Source organism: Rhinichthys klamathensis, unplaced genomic scaffold (genome assembly GCF_029890125.1).
Source record: "Rhinichthys klamathensis goyatoka isolate OS25496 unplaced genomic scaffold, OSU_Roscu_1.1 h1tg000247l_1, whole genome shotgun sequence".
Taxonomy (NCBI): domain Eukaryota; kingdom Metazoa; phylum Chordata; class Actinopteri; order Cypriniformes; family Leuciscidae; genus Rhinichthys; species Rhinichthys klamathensis.
This window is the reverse complement of record NW_026606769.1, coordinates 541,752-564,092: the sequence shown is the minus strand read 5'-3', so window position 1 is coordinate 564,092 and position 22,341 is coordinate 541,752. Positions and strand designations below refer to the sequence as shown.

Genomic DNA, 22,341 nt, shown 5'->3' with positions numbered 1-22,341 from the left:
AAAGCATGCAGCATTTTTTTTTAGCTTATTCACGAACACCAGCATACATACTTGATTTTTAGTAATGAAAGTGTAAATTACTTTGGGACTAACTAAATTATTAACAAGTGAACATGTGAACAAGCACAACAATATTACCATACGAGTCAGAAATTGGTTATATTTTGATTATGTATGAGTCATGCAAGCATCTTGTTTTCAACATCTGATGTAACAGAATATTTACACTGTATTGCCAAAAGTTTTGGGACGTCTGCCTTTACATGCAGATCCCATTCCTGATCCGTAGGGTTTAATATGGAGTTGGCCCACCCTTTGCAGCTATAACAGCTTCAACTCTTCTGGGAAGGCTTTCCACAAGGTTTAGGAGTGTGTTTATGGGAATTCTTGACCATTCTTCTAGAATCGCATCTGTGAGGTCATGCACTGATGTTGGACGAGAAGGCCTAGCTCGCAGTCTTCGCTCTAATTCATCCCAAAGGTGTTCCATCGTGTTGAGGTCAGGACTCTGTGTAGGCCAGTCAAGTTCCTCCACACCAAACTCGCACATCCATGTCTTTATGGACCTTGCTTTGTGCACTGGTGCGCAGTCATGTTTGAAAAGGAAGGGGCCATCCCCAAACTGTTCCCACAAAGTTGGAAGCATGAAATTGTCCAAAATGTTTTGGTATGCTGAAGCATTAAGAGTTCCTTTCAAGCCCAACCCCTGAAAAACAACCCCACACCATAATCCCCCCTCCACCAACCTTTAAACTTGGCACAATGCAGTCAAGCAAGTACCGTTCTCCTGGCAACTGCCAAACCCAGACTTGTCCATCGGATTGCCAGACAGAGAAGAGTGATTCGTCACTCCAGAGAACACGTCTCAACTGCTCTAGAGTCCAGTGGGGGCATGCTTTACACCACTGCATCCGACGCTTTGCATTGCACTTGGTGATGTAAGGCTTGGATGCAGCTGCTCGGCCATGGAAACCCATTCTCTCTACGCACTGTTCTTGAGCTAATCTGAAGGCCATACGAAGTTTGGAGGTCTGTAGCTATTGACTCTGCAGAAAGTTGGTGACTTCTGCGCACTCAGCATGCGCTGACCCCGCTCTGTGATTTTAAGTTGCTGTTGTTCCCAATTGCTTCCACTTTGTTATAATACCAGTTGACCACTAACAGTTGACCGTGGAATTTTTAGTAGTGAGGAAATTTCACGAATGGACTTAATGCACAGGTGGCAACCTATCACGTTACCACGCTTGAATTCAGAGCGACCCATTCTTTCACAAATGTTTGTAGAAGCAGTCTGCATGCCTAGGTGCTTGATTTTAGGGGGCTTTTACACTGGGCTCGTTTGCTGCGGTCCGAGCCTGAGCGCGTTTGTTCCCGGCGCCCCCCGCAGCGTTGGTCTGGTTTCACACTCAACTTGATTCTATCGAACCTTGGTGCGTTTGCGTGCATATTACATCATCGCAAACGTGCACGGCGCATGATAGAAAACAGAACGCGGGGCAATATTGTGTTTTTTTTTATTAATTCGCTGCTATTATGCGTAGTTGAGTGAACAATACAGGTTTACTGTGCGTGTGTCACATAAGGTGGCCTTCTGCTGCTTGCAAACGGACTCTTTTGAGGAGACGGTGGATTTCCAAATTTGGTGCCCTGATTTCACGCGCAATGCACGAATACACTGCAGGCTCACTCTCGCTCATATCCAAGGTAAATCATCAACACTATCATCCCTTACAAGTGTTTTATTTAACTGAATACATCACAATGAGCTAAAACGCATGCGCAGGTCACTTTACTTCCTGAACAAGTGCGCACCCGAGTCCGTGCTGCTTTCACATTCACGCGAACAGCGGCACGGTTTGGGAGCAACCGAACTCAGACCACCTCCTCCAGGTAGTCTCGGGTTCGGTACCCCAGTGCGCTCCCGGGTCCCATGACAGCGTTCACATTAGCGATTTTTCATGCGAACCGTGCCCCGTTCCGAACTAAACTGCCAGTGTGAAAGCCCCCTTATACAACTGTGGCCATGGAAGTGATTGGAACACCTGAATTCAATGATTTGGAGGGGTGTCGCAATACTTTTAGCAATATAGTGTATTTATATTCATGCATGTCCATAAGAAATTAATTCTGAGATGATTAAAATTATAATAAAAAAGTTAGATGAAGAGATTCACAACCCTTAAAAGAAGCAAGTTCATGAATCGAAAAATACAGAAGGGCGAAAGTCAACAGTGTAATAGATGGCAGATCAAAATAAGGGGGGGAAATAGCATCTTTGTTTATTCAAAGTATGATCACTGTATTTGTATTCCAATAGCTGAAACTATGGAGCATGTAAAATGCTAGGTTTAACGAGAATATGGACCTTGATTGGAGAATAATGTGCATTTATGTTCATTAATTGCATAATTTATTTATTTTAAGGTGATTTAATGAAATGGAACTCTTTTAGGAATATTTAGAAATGTAGGAAATTATTGTTGGTCCGTCCATCCATCCATCCATCCACATTTTTTAAATGAGACCTTTATTGATTATCTGAGATAAATGTTCCTTCTTTTCCTTCATTCCTTCTTTTATTTTTAAATTTGGCTATGAATCCAGTTGTATATTAATTGATTAAAATAGAAAACCAATGTTTGGAGATGAATATATGTTCCCCAGGATAAATGAACATCAGAAGTCCTTAACCATAAAGGGCCACTGTTTAAAGAGTCTAATATCATAAAATGTCACTCATAGTCAGCCTCAACCATTTAAGCCGTCGATCTTCCAAACTCTCTCATTTCTTCCCTCGTCACTGAGCCTCAAATTCATAATCTGTAGCTACACATCAATACCAGTGAGCTCAGTGAGCGAGAGAATGACAGAGTGAGAGAGAGAGATTATTATAGCAAGGTCACAAAGTCTATAGATTCTCTCAGTCAGTAATCTCCCTTCATTCACACCATCACACCCGCATTACCCATTTATCAACACACTCACTCTCTCTCGAACTGACACACGTCTTAATCTCCAGTTCTCTCCGCTCACTATCGCACTTTCCTCTTCAATCTCTCACCTCTCGTCCTGTTTCAGCAGCTGACTCTCAAAGTGCTGACGGTGCTTTTCCAGGCTGTTAGGAGAGTACTAATGTATTCATCTCATCCACTCAGAAACCTGAAGACGCTGCAAACAAGAAACTTATCATTTACTTGTCTGCCTAGTGGTTGAAGAAAGTCCTCATTACTGATTCTGAATATGAGATACTTTAAAAGTGACTGCTGACATGTTTCCGCTAGTTTTTTCAGTATGACTGAACTGTGATCGCTGGTTGCGTTGTATTCTTTAAGCGCTTGATTCGCTAAAGGAATTATGCAAATCCGGTAATTTGCAAACTTTTGGCTTTACATCAAGTTCAACTAAGTTCAACTTATCTGAACTTATTTGAATTTCAATAAATCAGTTGAACAGGTTCACAAATTTAATGATTCTTCAATGACAGAAATGATTATTTCTGTGAATATGAACCAATTGCTGCAGTTAATGGCTCACAGATCCAATAATTCGGTCAGATTTGAGTCTAAAGTTAACAGATCAGTTCTTTTGTCTTGTATGATTCACAATGACTCTGTGCTGACTCCTAATGATTCATAATAATAAGGTTGGACTCAGCATTTACCTAAGCTCTATCCAGTGTGGTATCCTGGTACATTAGACCCCTGTGTCATTGCATTTTGAGCTGGGGTATGGTATATGTCAAATAGCAAAAATAATAAAATAAAAGTAGGTAAGTAAGTACAACTTTTGTACTTCTACCCAAGTAGAAGTTTAAACATCTACTGGAAAAAGTTTACTTAAAAATTATCACTCCTCTGTGATCAAAAACATGTATGTAAAATGTGCGAATAATCATGCCTGTCAATTTCCGTGAATTTCACATAAAGTTTTTAGACATAAAGAACACAGTAAAAATCTCTCATATTGGATTACTTTACACCATTACAAACACGCGCAGTGGTTCCCACACATGTCATTAAAATTCCCACATAAAAGCTGCTAAACATCTTGGACTTTTCCTATGTGGTCTGTTTAAAACATAAATTGGGCTTTGTATCAATAAAGAGAATATAACCGAAAATGTTAGATAAATAATTACTGAGCAGCAGCATTTAATTTATGCATTTATGGTGTCTTTGCTTTTTTCCCTCTCTCTGTCTGCAAACTGATCCAACAGAACATCTATAAAGCACTCAAGCTTCATTATATTGTGAACGGAAGAATTGTTTGGCCTGCTGCTATCAGTGCTGTATTTAGTTAGAAGCCTCAATGGAATTTCATTATGTTCAATAAAACACATCCGTATGCGCACGCGCGTAAACCCACACACACACATTCTCTGGGGTTTTCACGTTGACACTAGACTAATAAATCTGGTCAAGTCATCAGCCCTGGCTTCAAATAGCTTGAACGTGATATGGGCGTGAAGGAAAGGAAAAGCTCAAGGTACACACATCTACATTCTGAAGGAATGATTGTGGAGGCGTGTTACCAATGCAAAATAACGTAAATGTCGAAATAAAACAAAATAAAACAATTTCAGGACAAATAATCAGCGGGGGAAATATTGTGATGATTATTTTTAATTAATCGAGAGAAGCAGAAATCATTATCACGATTAAAATATGATTAATCGTGCAGTCCTACTGTCTGGGTGTTGTCTAGCTACTTTATTTCTTTACTTAATTTAGATTCTACTCATTTGACATACTTCTTTTTGCATACTAAGCAGGGATGTACGCATATAGAGTGCAACAATGACTGCCCACTTTTTCAGCAGCCTTGGTTCCGGAAGAATTTTCCCCATTCATTTCCTCCATAGGGATTTTTTTTTAAAAAGCCGTAAACCAAATTAACCAGCCCTGAGATGAATGAAGACATCACACACTTTGTTTTGAAGCAAACATATATTTAAAAAGCAAACAATGCTAGACAATGAACTATGCAGCCCATGATGCAGTATATAATTGATGGAATCAAATAAAAAACAATGACAATATAAAACTATATATATATATACACTACCGTTCAAAAGTTTGGGGTCGGTACGATTTTAAATACTTTTAAAAGAATTCTCTTCTGCTAACCATGGCTGCGCTTATTTGATTAAAAATACAACAAAAATCAGTTATAGTATTAAATATTATTCCAGTGTAAATCAGCTGTTTTCTGTGTGAATATATAGTAAAGTGTAATTTATTCCTGTGATCAAAGCTGAATTTTCAGCATCACCAGTGTCAGTGTCTTCAGTGTCAAATGATCCTTCACAAATCAGTATAATATGAGGATTTGATGCTCAAGAAACATTTATTATTATTATCAATGTTGAAACAGTTGTTGGTCTGTCAGTTGTACAGTTTTTTTTTTTTTTTGATTCTTTGATGAATAGGAAGTTCAAAAGAACAGCATTTGTTTGAAATAGAATCTTTTGTAACATTATAAATGTCTTTACTGTCCTTGATAAATAAAAGTATTGATTTCTTTCCTCCAAAAAATAAAAATAAAATTCTCACTGACCCCAAACTTTTGAACGGTAGTGTATATATATATATATATTTGTTTAAGATTGTAAGAAGGCTACTTGTTTGTACAATTATTTTAATGAAACTAATGTTGAATGACAACTTCAACAGAAGCATATTGTTTAATAACTTCAGAGATCATGGTAGTCGAGAAGTTTATTGTTATTAACCAGTTTGTGTGTAGAAAGTAAATAGGATGTTTATGCTCTGCTTACATGCAGGGAGAGCTTTATCCACAGCTAGACAATGTACAATAACAGTGGCTGGTGTGTGAATACCGGTGACAATGAAATACCTTGAGCTCTGGTGATTTTGCTGATGTATTACCATGGTTTTTGAAGTCCCTTCAATACCATGAAAATAAATAGCACATGAATATTGGCCACTTTTCAGTTCTACTGCATATTTTAAAGTACATGGTTTTATTATCCGATAGCATTACTGGAGTGTGTCACTGCCATTTTTTCAAAGGTAGTTTTTGGTGTAATATTTATTAGGTGATTTGGTATAATATTTATTAGGTTATTTGGTGTAATATTAATTAATTGATGTAAAATGACTTACTGTATATTATCTATCCATGTGTATGTTCTTGCATGCATGAATAGGTAAAAATCATGACGATTTATTACTCTTTTCCTGATTACACACAAATGCCAGTTTTATGCAAGTGTGCAAAGCTTATTCCTAAATTGAATCCTTGGACAAAAACAGAAGAAGGAGAGGGAAGGGTAAATGGCAACGACAGAAAGGAAATTAGGTCTGGGGGTGGGGGGGCTGGGGGCTGACATTGCCACTTCCTGTCTCCCTCAGAATGCTGAATCGTGGGTAATAATTGGTGTCTGAGAAACCAGCAGCAGAGAGCTATGAGCCCAGTGAGCCCAACCGACCGAATATGTGTTATTATGAGCTGACACGTTTCTCATTGAGTATTTTCTCTATTAATTCTATTATAACTCTATTTCTCTATTAAGTTGTGGTACTGAATGGTAAGGCTGGGTATTGATTGACACAATTAATTAATTTTGATCATTTTGATTCACAAGCTTGCATTTTGATTCGATTGCAATATTGATTTAAGTTGATTCAATATAGATTGACTTGGATATACATCAGGTACAGTACATGTTAATTTTGTTAAGCATGTAACATACATGAAATAACCCCCAAAACAATTCTATACAGGTGGAGCTGGGGAAGGTGGAGGGTTTCTGAAAGCGCACTGCAGACTGCTAACAGCAAACAATGCCACGCATCTGAATGTTAAACAGCAAGCTCATTGGCTGCTGATGCCACAGTGACCAATCAGCTGTGCTATGTAGATAACAATGTAATCGCAAATTGAGTTAAGGACCTATCAGCTTGCGGCATCTAGAGTTTCATGACAAAACTTTGAATTTATTGTTTGAATTTCATAATAAAATGGACAGAATCTGAAAGCTGAGAATCTATAAATTGTTATTTATTGGATGGGCTGTGCGCTACAACAACTAATGTTTAGTGATGTTTTGTTCACAAAACAGCTAAAAACAGCATAGACTAAAATATCAATTATTGGGATTTAGGAATCGATGGTTCATCAAAATGAGATTCGATTAAAAATGAGAAATTTTCAACCCAGCCCTAATAAATGGTAATACAATGGTACCTGGATTTAATCCATAATTGAATTGAAAGAACTATTTAACTGAATAATTACCATATTCATGCATTTATGGTAGCCCAAACTATTTTAAAAAAATACAATGAAATTAGCATGATACATGTCCAAAATCTACACCTTACCTCGCATTTAGATAAACAAGGCGACATAATGGATGGCTCTCGTCTCTTCGTGAAGGTGGAATAATAAAGTTCTTTATAACCTTCAGGATTTCTTTTATGAAGATTTAAATGCAAAAGGAAAGGCATGAGAGTACATACATGCAAATATTCTTTGTATAATGGCCACTAAATTGGGGCAAATGTCAAAAACAATGCAAAAGTATTTGACTGCAGAATGCTGCGATTGACCTATCAAATTCAAGTTTTCTGTCTAATTAATTATAAAAATAACAAATATATTTAAACTTTTATCTTGAATGGAATCATTTTCCTTCAGAATGCATATGACGGGTGTTTGTGTGTGTGTGTGTGTGTGTGTGTGTGTGTGTGTGTGTGTGTGTTTATGTGAGTCAGTGAGGGAGAGAAAGAAAGAATGGAGGGATCCGGCCCTCAGAGAGAAGAGAGAAAAACATGTTGTGCTGTCACTCCGCTGCTTCTGCCGCTCTTAAGGCTGCACTGCTCTATTGTGTGCCTATGTGTCTCTCTTACACACACCCCCCCCTCCGTTTCTTGCTCTCTTTCCATGTCTGTCGCCCTCATTCATAATGGATTCCGTAGTGTTGAGGTTCAGCTGAGGATGGAACGCTTTGGCCCTGTGGGGGCACAACGCTTTCACTGAGGGGAAAGAAGAGAGAAGCCTTTTGATTTAGACTGATGACGCAACTACACTCACGAAACACAGAAGCAAGTCAAGTCAAGTTTATCATTCTTCTCATTCATTACATGCCAGTGTAAGAAAAAGAATGAAATTTTGTACTAAAAGAATAAGCTTTTTTTATCTTTTTTTTTTTTATCAAGGGCCTCAAACCTTTGGACCCCATTCCTCTATAGCTCATACAAATACTGACGTCAAATTATGACATGCACTCAACATACCCATACATTCATTGTTTTTCATAAATTTTTTAGAGACTTGTTCAGTTATGAAATCAAATTGTAGCCCAACCTGAAATGCTAATTCATCAAGCATTCTTTTGATTCATCATAGTATACAGATAAAAGTGAATATAATTCTCTCAGGGTGCAGCCATGTTCACTTTACATCATTCGCAAGTATCAGAGTTTCCTTATGAGATTATAAATTGAAATTCTATCAAGTGCAGGTCTGTTGCACATTTCCATGTTCAAATATGACATTGAAAATTCAGACTTTATGAGTTGAATGGAACACAGCAGACAACTTAACTCCTTGTTCTTTACACAGAAAGTTCTTTCAGTTTTCAAATACATGGGCTTCCATTAATATTTGAAAAGAATGCTTGCAAGGATGTGGGTTTATGTGCTTGATGTATCATTGTATTCCATAACTGTAAGCAGCAACGTGTTAGCAATTAACATTTTAAAAGCACACAAACAATTTCATATCATAGACCACAATTGTCCCTTCAGGTAAAAGTCTCTCCTGGTAATATTGAAGCTTCACTACAAAACATTTGCCTCTCTATCACCATATGTGGTTAAGGTACTTACTGTAGGTATAAGGTTACTTAGCAAGTACTACATCTGCCTCCATAGTTTGAAATAGTTGGGGTCCAGAATAATAAATCTCCATTTTCACCATAGAGGAATTGAAATTTTAGTGATAACTTTAAACCTTAAAAGAATAATATAGATCTACTGGTTGTTAATCAATAAGCCATCAGATACACAATATACTCAAATTACTATATAAACAGTATAGCTTTAAATCAAAGCTTGTAATGTGTGTGGTTTGGTTCATGGCTTATAACATTTTATTATACACTGTTTTTCAAAGTTGTAAAAAAAATTACTGGAGTATGTTTTACAAGAAAATACTGTTATAGTCTTTCTACTTCAAAATTTCATGTTTGATTCAATGTGTTACTTGCTGTTTCTTTGTAATTATTTGTGAAATTTACTAGAAATTTCTGAGAGAAAATTGTTTTAAAGTAAATCCTACACCACATTTATTTGAATATGGTTGGCAGACGTCCGACCACTCAAAATATGAATCATTATTGTAGGCTAAGCATAGTGAATTGTGGTAAGGCAACAATTGAATGTTCAGTAATGGAATTTTGTTGCATAGGGCACCTTATTTTACTCATAATTTGAAATTGCCATCCTAAAAAAACATTAGAAATCCTGAGGGAACCCATGACTTAATACTAATTCTCTTCCAGGTTTTCTATTGAGTTAATGGTCTTTATCTCAGCGTCTGTTTATACTGGTCCTAATTTACTGCAGCACTGCATACTTACTGCTGTCTTCAGTTTGCAATTCCACATTTAACTTTTGGTCATTTGAACTTTTTGCCTCCAGTACACACACACACACAGAGAGAGAGAGAGAGAGAGCTCAGCAGCACCACATATTGTGTTTCTGGTATCCACTGCAACCCTAATGGGAGGTTTTTTTTTGTCGCTTGTGCAGGGAGGCAACTAAAAAGTGTGCTCGACAAACTGAAACACTACCACACCATGGCACCGCTACTGCTGGAAGGAACAGAGCAGCGCCCAATCAGCTGGCTCCGCTCCAGGGTAAGAAAGAGCACGGTATATATTGTTGCTCACCGTTTTTCCCTAAACCTCTAGAAAGTCATTTGCACTTCTTTACTTGCATTGAATAATATATTGAGTCCAGTGCAAGTTCACTTCAGTTCGAAATGGTATAACATTAGACTACGGTACAAATTAGTTCACAATGTACTGTATGACTCCCATAGTCAGTATCATTATTGAGCCATAGCCTTTTAGCTCTAAAAGGGTAATTTGTGAAAATGAGTGAAAGGCCTGACTGCCAAACGGCACCAGAGGCACAAAGGCTGAGTGATGAGGTGATGAATCTTGAAAACTGTTTTGGAGTACATTAGATTAGATTAAGTGCCTGAAGCCGTGGCGACATTGTCGCAAAAAGTCACATGGTCTTCGTCATTAAGGCTTAATTGATTCCAGTCTCCGCACTGAGTTACTCGAGCTCCAGTGAATATTACAGTCAAACGTCTTCCGTAGCTCAGAGCAATGTCTGATTCTGGCACATAGCACTTAGAGTCCATTTCACTGCCCGTTTCGGAGGCTTAGGCATTGAAAACTCGACACCCAGAGCTTTTTATAACTGTCTGAGATGTTGGGGATGTCTTTAATGCATTGTTAGGAAAAAGTTTTGTATGTCATGAAAATGCAGTGCTAGCGAATGGTTGGCTTTGCTTTGCTTTCCGAGGTGATTGCTATTAAACATTTGCTGGTGTAGATTGAGGTTGTGGTGAGGGTAGTGTATTTCAGGGAGGAAATCCAGCTCAGAATAAAGGACCTGTCGGTCTGCACCATGAGTGGCCCGACTGATGGCCCAAAGCCAAATCAGTCCAGCTGGAGTAATGGAGGAAGATATGCTCTTTCAGCTGTTTAGTAAGAAAAAAGAGTTATTCAGAAATATTTCAGGAGTACACACATGCATGAATCTGTTTTGCGATGTGAAAAAATAAAAATAATAATGTGCACAGAAAACAGAAGAATACAGATGTACTGTACACACATGGAATTATCATAGGGCCATGTCCAAAAAAACTAAGTATTATCATGGTACTTTTTGTAAGTAAACACATATTTGAACATAAACACACACACACACACACACACACACACACACACACACAAAACAGCAAGATAATACCATAAATTACAACGGTGCAATTGTACATTAGGTTGCGAAAAACAAATATATTGTATCATATAGGCTAGGAAAAGCCATATATAAAATTCACAATAAATTCTGAGAACATTTACAGCATAGAGGTCCACCCCGATTCACCAAGATTCACTCACTTGAACTTTTCTGGCAACACTGCTGGCTTGTTTATCATAATTTATCAAGAATCGGTTTATGTTTAAATTATATTTGTGTGTACAACTCAGTTCATATTCCTCATGTCTTTGAATAAGTCAAGTGAATGAAGATGCAGTGGCTATACATGAACACACAAGCTTTGGCCCTGTGCAGTGCTTGACACATTATTATGTGCAAAATGACATTTGGAGGGCTTCTTTTTGGCTCTATGGCTCTGTCTGGTGCACTGGATCAAAACTGGAAGTCATTTAAAGGTGTGAAGGCTCTGTGTGTGTGTGTGTGTGTGTGTGTGTGTGTGTGTGTGTGTGTGTGTGTGTGTGTGTGTGTGTGTGTGTGTGTGTGTGTGTGTGTGTGTGTGTGTGTGTGTGTGTGTGTGTGTGTGTGTGTGTGTGTGTGTGTGTGTGTGTTTCAATTGGGAAGCTGCAGGGTTTAGAGTAAATTGGTTGAAACGGGAAAACAGGACATGAAGTGATTGTTTTGTTTTTCATTTATTTAGACACCTCCTGTTTTGCTGCGCATCCTAATCCTTGCAGAAGGACAACAGCTGATTTTATCTGTGGAGAAGAACCAGTAAGTCTCCCTCGCAACACTCCTGACTCTTAAATCGCCACACACATGATCAGACACACAGTGTTTTTTACAAAACTACATGCTCAACCGAAAAAGTAACTTAAGCTATCATTAGGCAGCAGAGGTGGAAAGAGTAATAAAATATTCTACTCAAGTAAAAGTACTACTACTTCAATTAAATTTTACTTAAGTACAAGTAAAAGTACTGGTCTAAAAATCTACTCAAGTAAAAGTAAAAAGTAGCTCATTTAAAATTTACTGCGGGTGGGGGACTCTCCCGTGTAGGCTTGTAATGGTATGAGATTTTCACAGTATGATAACGTCTCAGAAAATATCATGATTTACAGTATTAATTAATTATTAAATAAACTGTATTATTAAATTATGTGTATTGCTATTATTATTATTATCATCAGTTAAAATGACAGTTAAATTAAAGGGTCACTTCAGGATTCAATTAAAGGGTCACTTGCGTCTCACAGGTGTCGCTCATCGGTAATCACGCCACCGGCCTCGCGCCGTTCTCCCGCGGCCCTAGCGTCATCCTGCTCGCCATGTAAACATGATGAATGGCGACTGTAGAACGCAAAAGCCGAATCCTGGACATTATGGGCGATCTCGAAAAACCCGGGCAGACTCATCACGGAGACTCACTAGCCTAGGCTTGTTGTTTAACTACTGCGCTCTGTTACCGGTAGGCGTGGCCTCCTAGGGCAGCGAAGCAATTGCATTCTGGGAGTTGTTGTCTTTCATCCACATAAGCCAAAAATACATTTTCTGGCTTTTCTCAGTCTAGAAAGCTCCAAATTCAAAAATAATTTCACATTTCTTCTACATAAATGACCCATTTTAAATACACATTCATCTTCCCAGAGGTGAAGTGCCCCTTTAATGAAAACAGGATTTTTTTTTTGGTTGAACAAATTATTATAACAAACTTGAAACCATTTGTTTGTTTTGTTTATTAAAATTTCAATAAAACATGTCTAATCAATTAAATTTGATAATTGATAATGAATTAGATTAACAACTTATTTTTAACATTAATAATTTATTAAAATGTTTAAAAAATATTGTCCTATGAAATGCATTTTATTCAGAAAATGAATGTTTCTTTTTATGATTTAATCCAAATATATGATCAAAAACGGTTGTAATCAAATGTAAATTTAAAATTGTGTCCTTTTATTTTTTGGGGAAGCGCTGCAAAAACAGATTTACTAAATTAAACCATGGACAAAAAATATATTCCTTTAAATAATGTTTAAATAAAATGTATTATTATTGTTGTTATTATTTAGAGAACTAGGCTACGTTCTATTGTATGCCTATAATAGTAATATATTTCTGTCCTAATTTCTCCTAGTAAAACCAAACTTTAATTTTGACGGGTTGTAGTGAAGACCAAAAGTGTAAAAAAAGTGTTTCAAAGTGTATTTGACAATGGTTTATCTCAAATAAAATTATGAAAATGCTCATTAGGCGTTCTCTCAGAGCAGCTCTGGAAATGTTCATGTATTCATATCCTCAAATTGTTTGTGAGACTCTGAATGTCACGCGTAGCCTACTTGACTATGTAGTAGACAAAGCGGCGCAGCTCAGCAGAACAAATAGGGTTATATTTACATGCAGTATTTTTGTGCTAAGCTTAAATATTCACAGACCATGTCGCGATTGGATTTATTGCACAGTTCTACTTTCCATGTATTCATCCATCCATTATTTTGCGTGTTTTACGTGACATCTGCGTTATGTAAATTTCATTTTCATGACTGGATTCCGGGGTTCCCTCTGGATCACGTACATGGGGACATACCTTTATCTGCAGGAGGGATGGTGTCCTATGTCCTCCTTTTGCAGCCACTTTGCGTCCACATTTTTTGCAAATTGGATATCTATCCTCGAAGACAACCACGCTTTTTTTCTACAAAGTATTTTCCTACTGGCCATAATTCGCGTGGCGCTTCGGTTTCAGCTTCAGCTGTGTCTGCGTCACCTTTTTTTGCGCGTTTGTTCTCCCGCCCTTCAATCAATGCAGTAGTTTCCGGAGTGTGTTTTTTTTTTTTTACTCAGTAACGGATACGATTTCAAATGTAGCGAAGTACAATACTTCAAAGAAAACATACTTAAGTAAAAGTAAAAGTACAGATTTTAAAAACTACTTAAAAAAGTAGAAGTACACAAAAAAACTACTCAATTACGTAACGCGAGTAAATGTAATTCGTTACTTTCCACCTCTGTTAGGCAGCTAGCATATGGCTTTAGAAGACTGAATATATAGCGCAAAAGCTTAAATAGCTGAAAAGCCCCAGTCCTGTAACTGCATGGAAAAGCGCAATTAGCACAGGGTTTATTTCAGCATTATTGACCAATGTGTGATGTAACCATGATGTAACACTTTCTTATTTAATATTTTATGTATTTTATATTGCAATACATTTTGCAAAAAAATGTTGGGCTAACAGTAAACGGCTAATGCAGTAAGAGGTACTCAAGCAGCGTGAAACTCTACAGCTTGAAGCATTAAGCAGCTGAAACCTTAAAAAGCTGAATTTCAAATGTAAATCTCAACTGAAGTAAAAAAACTGGATATAGAATTATGTGTGGCATTGATATGTTCTTGAATGGATCTGAGAGCATATGTGTACGAGTTAGCCCATATGCAAATTAATTATATGTACATATTGTCATATGAAGTAAAAACATATAGATGTATATGGAATTAAAAATTAAAATTATATTTGTATATATTTACATAATCTAATCCTTATAAATATGTTTATTTATGTATACATAAATATATTTTTGACATGTATATCATGTATGTAATTATTTATAGACATAACATGTTTGTCTTTGTATAAATGTGTTTAATATGCAAATTACACATTGTATTTACATATGTAAAAAAAAAAAAAAAAACATGAATGTTAAAAGTAACACATATATAATACATAATAGATAGACAGGCAGACAGAAAGAACCAACGAGCCAACAAAGAAACTCCAGGGACGTCTGGTACAGGCTGACCTTCTCTGTACATTAAGCTGAGTTCAACTCTTTCCCATGCACAGCAAAAACACACAACAAATAACATCACACATCCAGATATATAAAAGCACAACCTAAAGGAAAGACACTCATAAAGCTTTGTGTGCCCATCATCACAGCAATCATAACCATCAAGACACCACTATACAAACATATTTGGATAGTTTTTGAAATCCGCTGCAATTCCACAGTGTTTTATATGAGCCTTTTTTACAAAGAAGTGTCAGTTCTTGAAAGTGTTATTACACATGCAAAGTGATTCACTGCATATTAATGGCAGATGAACAAGTGGCAACACCGCAACAAATAAAACAGCCTGTGTGCCAGTGTGTGGATCTTCTCAAGCCACAGTAAAATTAAAGATCTCATTTATTCACTCGAGTGCATTTGATAAAAGAGCTTTGATAGTTCCCATCTTTCTCTGAATTTTGTCTTACCTCATCCTGAACTCATTTCTGATTCATTCATTTGATAATCATTGTTGTTTTACCCTATGGATTTGTCCTCCCTGTATTCTCTAAGCACAGATCAGCAATACAACACAGTTTAAACAACAGCCTTGAACTGGGTTTAACTCACAACGAACAGGAAAGCAATGCTGACTTTGATTGCTCATCCAAAGGATTTCCAAAAAGAAATGGCATCTGAAGCAAACACTATAACGCTAAAAGACTCTAATCAGCAGCTGCCCAGTGAAGTTGTAGCTTTGCTCCACTTAATTTGCTGAATTCTCTTAAGCGCCACGTTCCTCTCAAGACTGAGTGAAAACACTTACCATAAATTAGGAAAAAGTCAGTCACAGTGAGAGCATGTGTACAGTGTTTTAGGCTTGTTAAAGCCACATAATTTAGCATTGTTGTGAAGTTAACTTGAAACTATAGCTTGTCAACCTACAAGCTACTCATAGTTTAAAGTAGTTAAAGCTATTCTTTTGAAAAGGTAGCACCAAGAGTCAAGTTATACTACCATGACAAAATACACTAGGGAATATAGATACACTACGTTCCAATGTTTTGTTTTAATGTCACTTTGATTAATGTAATCCATTTTTTGCTGAATAAATGTTAGGGATGCACCGGTATGAAAATTTTGGTCGATACCGATAACCAATAATTCTTTATATTTCTCAAAAATAATTTTTTATCATTTTTGAGAGCCTGATTACAAAAACAAGTCTCACCATTAAAAGCAATGTCCCAAGCACACAATTATAATGTTCTACCATAAAGACATAAAGAAAATAAATAGAATTTATTTTGTGAAAGGAGTTTACAGACGAAAATAAAGGTAGATGCTCGACAAGCTCCGTCTCTGAGTTCTTTGGCGTAGGCCTCGTCCTCCGTCAGGGTCTGAATGTTAGCTTGTAGGTCCTGCCTGATGTTAGAGGCAGGGGCGGAGCCTACCCCCAAAAAGTAAGGAAAATGTGATGAATTCCATACATACCTATGAGGATTCTGAAAGGCATACAGTAGGATTAATAAATAGGGAAGACAATAAGACGACTTTTAATTGCTTATCTTAAAGTCAGGTACTGAGCGTAAAAGATTAAAACTACGATATGTTCTGAGATAAGATAACTTATAAGAGACTTCAGCAAGATCGAGAGTAGGAATGTCACTCTATATGGGCAGAGCTTATTTTTAAACGTGAACGAAGCCGCGTCTGGCCGCAAAACTTGAAATGGGAATTTTAACGAAGCCTTGATAGGCGGAGTTATTAAGATACATACATACGAAAGCCTCGACTGCCCATGATAGTAGGCTTTAAGTAATCATTAAAACTGTTCATTAAGCCTCGATAGGCTGATGGCTCGATAGGCTTAGTTCATGCGACAGAACCGAGATTTAAATGTAATATGTGTTTATGAAATAAGACACGATTGTCTGAGGCCACAGTAGGCTAATGCCTCGATAGGCTGATGCCTCGATAGGCTTAGTCCATACGTCAGAACCGAGATTAAATGTAATATGTGTTTATGAAATGAGCCACGATTGGCTAATGCCTCGATAGGCTGATGCCTCGATAGGCTGATACCTCAATAGGCTGGTGCCTCGATAGGCTGATGCCTCGATAGGCTGGTGCCTAGATAGGCTGGTGCCTCGATAGGCTGGTGCCTCGATAGGCTTAGTTCATGCTGATGCCTCGATAGGCTTAGTTCATGCGTCAGAACCGTATGTGAAAGATTAAACCTATGAGATATACTGAGATAAAGATAATTGATTAGAAGCTTTAAAAGATCGAAATTGGGAATGTCACTATATGTGAGCTGAACTTCTCATCTTCTGAATATGAACAGAAGCCACATCTCCCCCCAAAACTTGAGATGGAGATTTTAAATGAAGCCTCGATAGGCTGAGATTTTAAGATGCATTCATCCTGGGTATGAATATAGGGAGAAAATAAATAAAAGCAAAGTTAAATAGCATATGCACCAGCCCTCGTCTTTCTTTAAAAATAGGTCCGTAATTGACCTTACATTTATAAATAATGAGGCTGTCGCCAGGCGACTTCCCGAGGAGCCACGAAAGGCAGAGATGACACATTGGCATAACTGCTATCAGGGAAGCTACGATACGCGCAAAATATTTGCTTTAGCGTACAGTCATGAAAGCTCGGTCAATTGTAATGTCTCGGTAGGCTGAGTTCATGTATCGGAACCGAGATTAGTTGAAAGCTCGATAGCATAAATGTAATAGGCTACATATAGCCATGAAACGATCACAGTGATTGTAAAATAGGTCCGTGATTAACCATATATTTATAAATGATAAGGGCAGTTGCCAGGTCGACTTTCCGAGGAGGCACAAGAGGCAGAGATAAGACAGATGATTACAATCGGGAAAGCTACGATTTGAGTTTATGAACGAAGGCTGCGATCGGCCATGAAAAAAAAATTGGCTTAGAGTACAATCATGAAAGATTGTTCAATAGTGATGCCTCGATAGGCTGATGCCTCGATAGGCTGAGTTCATGCATCAGATCGAGATAAGTCGAAAGCTTCGATAGCATTACTGTAATAGGCTACGTTTAGCCATGACGCAATACCAGTAATCGAAAAATAGGTCCATGATTGACTTTATATTTATAATGATAAAGGCTGAAGCCAGGGAGACTTTACCGAGGAGCCATGATAGGCATAGATATGACATTAAGATGATTACAACCAGGAAGCTACGATATGCATTTATGAACAAAGGCCGCGATCAGCCATGAAATAATTGTCTTTAGGGTTCCAATCCTTAAAGCTTGTTCGATAGCGAAACCTCGATAGGCCGATGCCTCGATAGGCCGATGCCTCGATAGGCCGATGCCACGATAGGCCGATGCCACGATAGGCCGATGCCTCGATAGGCCGATGCCTCGATAGGCCGATGCCTCGATAGGCCGATGCCACGATAGGCCGATGCCTCGATAGGCCGATGCCTCGATATGGCCGAGTTCATGCATTGGAACTGAGATTAGTCGAAGGCTTCGATAGCATTATTGTAATAGGCTTCGTTTAGCAATGAAACATTACCAGTGATCGTAAAATAGGTCCGTGATTGACCTTATATATATAAAATGATAAAAAGCTGAAGCCAGGCGACTTTTCAGAGGAGCCACGAAAGGCATAGATATGACATTAAGATGATTACAACCAGGAAAGCTACGATATACATTTATGAACAAAGGCCGCGATCGGCCATGAAATATTTGTCTTTAGGGTTCCAATCATGAAAGCTTGTTCGATAGCGATGCCTCGATAGGCCGATGCCTCGATAGGCCGATGCCTCGATAGGCCGATGCCTCGATAGGCCGATGCCTCGATAGGCCGATGCCTCGATAGGCCGATGCCTCGATAGGCCGATGCCTCCATAGCCCGATGCCTCCATAGCCCGATGCCTCCATAGCCCGATGCCTCCATAGCCCGATGCCTCCATAGCCCGATGCCTCCATAGCCCGATAGGCCGATGCCTCGATAGGCCGATGCCTCGATAGCCCGATGCCTCGATAGGCCGATGCCTCGATAGGCCGATGCCTCGATATGGCCGAGTTCATGCATCAGAACTGAGATTAGTCGAAGGCTTCGATAGCATTAATGTAATAGGCGTCGTTTAGCAATGAAACATTACCAGTGATCGTAAAATAGGTCCATGATTGACCTTACATATATGATGATAGAAAGCTGAAGCCAAGGCGACTTTTCAGAAGAGCCATGATAGGCATAGATATGACATTAAGATAATTACAATCAGGAAAGCTAAGATATGCGTTATGAACGAAGGCCGTGATCAACCATGACATATTTGGCTTAGAGTACAATCATGAAAGCTTGTTTAATAGTGAAGCCTAGATAAGCTGATGCCTCGATTGGCTGAGTTCATGCATCAGAACTGAGATTAGTCGAAAGCTTCGATAGCAATAATGTAATAGGCTACGTTTAGCCATGAAACGATACCAGTATTCGTAAAATAGGTCCATGATTGACCTTATATTTATTATGATAAAAGCTGAAGCCAGGAAGACTTTTCCGAGGAGCCACAATAGGCAGAGATATAACGTTAAGATGATTCAACCAGGAAAGCTACGATATGCATTTATGAACGAAGCCCGCGATCAGCCACGAAATATTTGGCTTTGGATTACAATCGTGAAAGCTCACACAAGTTATGCCTCGATAGGCAGAATTCATGCGTCGAGAACGAAATCAAGTCGAAAGCTTCGACAACATAATGAAATAGCCCAAGATTGGTCATAAAATGGCAGTAATCGTAGAATTTCAGAAGCTGTGATAGGCTTAAAAATATTGCAGCAATCAGAACCGAAAGTTACGATCGACATAAGCAAGGATACGAATAGCCTTGGAGCGTTGTTATTATGGTATTTTCAAAGCTATTCTTCATTAATCAATTATGGGATGAGTTGATGGTAAAGAACGAAATAAAGAAGGCCACGATTGACTGCGTGTAACTAAACAGGTTAGCAGTGAAAAGCGGACGTATGATAGATGTATGGATTGTTAACCACCACCAGTAGCTAGCGAAGAAATTTACCTCGAATGTCGGTTGAGAGGGCTTGTTGAGCATTTAGTAGAACATACGTGTCGGATCTGATGTAGGTCTTGTATGCTGTGGACGACCATCTACCAAGCATTTGGATAGTCGGGAACGCTGCATTCGGCTACTGTTGTTGTGGCTCCGATACGAAAGGAATACCCAGTGTATATATGTGGAGAAAGACCGGAGAATTAAGGAGGAAGCTACATGAGTTCAAAACCAGTGCTTTGTCATTGGAAGACCGTTCGCTTATATGAAAAAAAAGGGAGTATTGAAGTGTGGTCATGCTTTGAGATATGACCAAAGAGGTATAGGGGCAATAGGAATTATAGACTTTAGATATAACAACGCCAGAGACTCCAGAAGAATCTGTTTTCGAAAACTTAAATACATTTAAAAGATGGGAGAAAGACGTAAATCGGAAATAGACAAGCCACGAGCCAAATTAAAATGTTTTGAAACAGATGCGAATTCCCCTGATCACATAACCTGTAAAACACGGTTAGAAACGCTTTTTCTTGGATGCATGAGCTATGCACGCTGTTAAAACATGGCTATATGTATTATTATTTTTGTAATATATATATATTTTTTTTATATATATATATATATTTGAACTATTAATTGCTGTTGATTTATGATCGAATAAGAGATAGTTTATTTACAGAAAACGAGCTGAGATTAAATAGTGTGCCCCCTTTTATTAGTTGAATTCTGCAATCATCAAGGTATAAGTCGAGATCTTTCCGGCGCTCGGGAAGTGATTGAAAAAACATCTCCATAAATGCATTACCGAAACAATAACAAATTCAGAGAAGGGCAAAACAAGTTGAATAGCCTTAATAGGTACTGCTCCTTTAAGATGGAAGGCAATTCGTCTCGTCTCTCACAATGGTGAGTGAGCAGATGAGGAGCGCGAGCTGTAATGGCATACATATGCGATTTAATAACAAAGTTACTCTTAAGCTTGATTAAATTCTATTCAGCAACCCAGTTGATAGTATTTTGCAACCGTGAGTGCGTGACGATGTAGTTAACGTTACGTGAATCTTTGCATACACTTACCATTTCAATTCGGCCCACTGTTTACTGTTTAAAGCGTTGCAGTATGTTGCGTTGCAGACTGCAGTATCGGCAGTTATTTTAAAGCTACCACATCACCACATTTGAACTTCACGTCTTGAAGGGAACAGAAGAGTAGCAAGTTAATATACTTACCTGAATGAAGTTTAATCGTAGTAAAAGGGGAACTTTTTGAAAAACACTGAGTGGAGATCGACTCTCATGAGATTTAAAGCTGCCACACGTTTGTTTCTTACACAAGTGTGTCGCACTCGCGCATCGCGAAAGTTGCTGAGATCAAAATCAACGATGTGACTTGTGTTGTTATGTTTGGTATCGAAACGCGAGTAAGTGAACGCCAGCGCCTGTTTCTGCGAACTGAATGGAAACGTAATTGGCATCGAAAACTTTGCTACGACACCTGCGGGCAACAACATGGAACGGTAGGATCAGTCTTTTATATTCAATGTCGAGCTGTGATTGGTTGCGTGGAATTATAAATTAGTGACGTGCAATGGAGTCTTTCTGGTAGAACTTACGCTTACGCTTTCATTTCTCATTATAATTTCATGTAGCCTATTATGTCAGACTTGCGCTGCATATGTTGGACTTAACTGTATTTTTTTCTTCATTGAAGTGATTTCGATCATATTTCAAGCAATTCAAAACTATCATGGCGAACAGTGTGCATCTGAAATGTTTCAGCCGAAGGAAATAATCCATTATTTATCGGCTTCAATATTTCTGCCAAATTTTCTTATCAGGCCGATAACGATAACATTAAAAATGGACACATATCGGCCTATACCTATACCGATATACCAATATATCGTGCATACCTAATAAAAGTATTCATTTCTTTAAAATGTAAATGTCGAAATGATTTTTTTTATAATTCATTATGATTCATTTTAATATATGATAATTTTCTTCTCGAATTATGATGTTCCCTTTCAAGGGAACTCGAGATGTGTCGAGACGCTGTGGGAACGCCTCTGCGTGATTGCGTCATGAAGCACTTATGAAATCAGTCCAATGGCGTGACGGAACGTCATGTGACGTGATCGACCAGGAAACTATAAAGCATACCTGGAACAAACAGTATACTAGATTTTGTGTCTTCAGCAAGCACTCTGTGTGAAACTGTCTTTGTCTATTTATTGCTGTTTGTTCACAAGCATGTTTATATATCTAGACAGGAGTATAATGGCGAGCAAAGCTTTTTAGATTGTGTGTTCCTCCCTGCCCTCTCTTCATTACAAGTGGGGAAACACCCAATTCATGTGTTGTTTGTTTGGGAGTGGAGCATGCACGTCAGCTCTAGTAAAAGGGGGCTGACAGTGTTCATTCATAAATTCCCGACGTGTAACATATGCACTATAGAGAGTTTTAGCTCTGCTCCTGTTGGCTTTCTTCTCGAGGGAAGAAAGTCA

The 22,341-nt window shown here is 38.2% G+C and overlaps 1 protein-coding gene across 2 annotated transcripts in view; it reads left to right on the top strand.

Moving 5' to 3' along the window:
- Positions 1 to 22,341, top strand: part of adam12b (ADAM metallopeptidase domain 12b) — a 110,642-nt gene that overhangs the window by 5,811 nt on the left and 82,490 nt on the right. For both annotated transcript variants that reach the window (XM_056266344.1, XM_056266345.1), the window contains exons 2-3: positions 9,780 to 9,886; positions 11,686 to 11,759. In XM_056266344.1, coding sequence (XP_056122319.1) covers positions 9,780 to 9,886; positions 11,686 to 11,759 — 181 coding nt within the window. The remainder of the gene's footprint in view (positions 1 to 9,779; positions 9,887 to 11,685; positions 11,760 to 22,341) is intronic.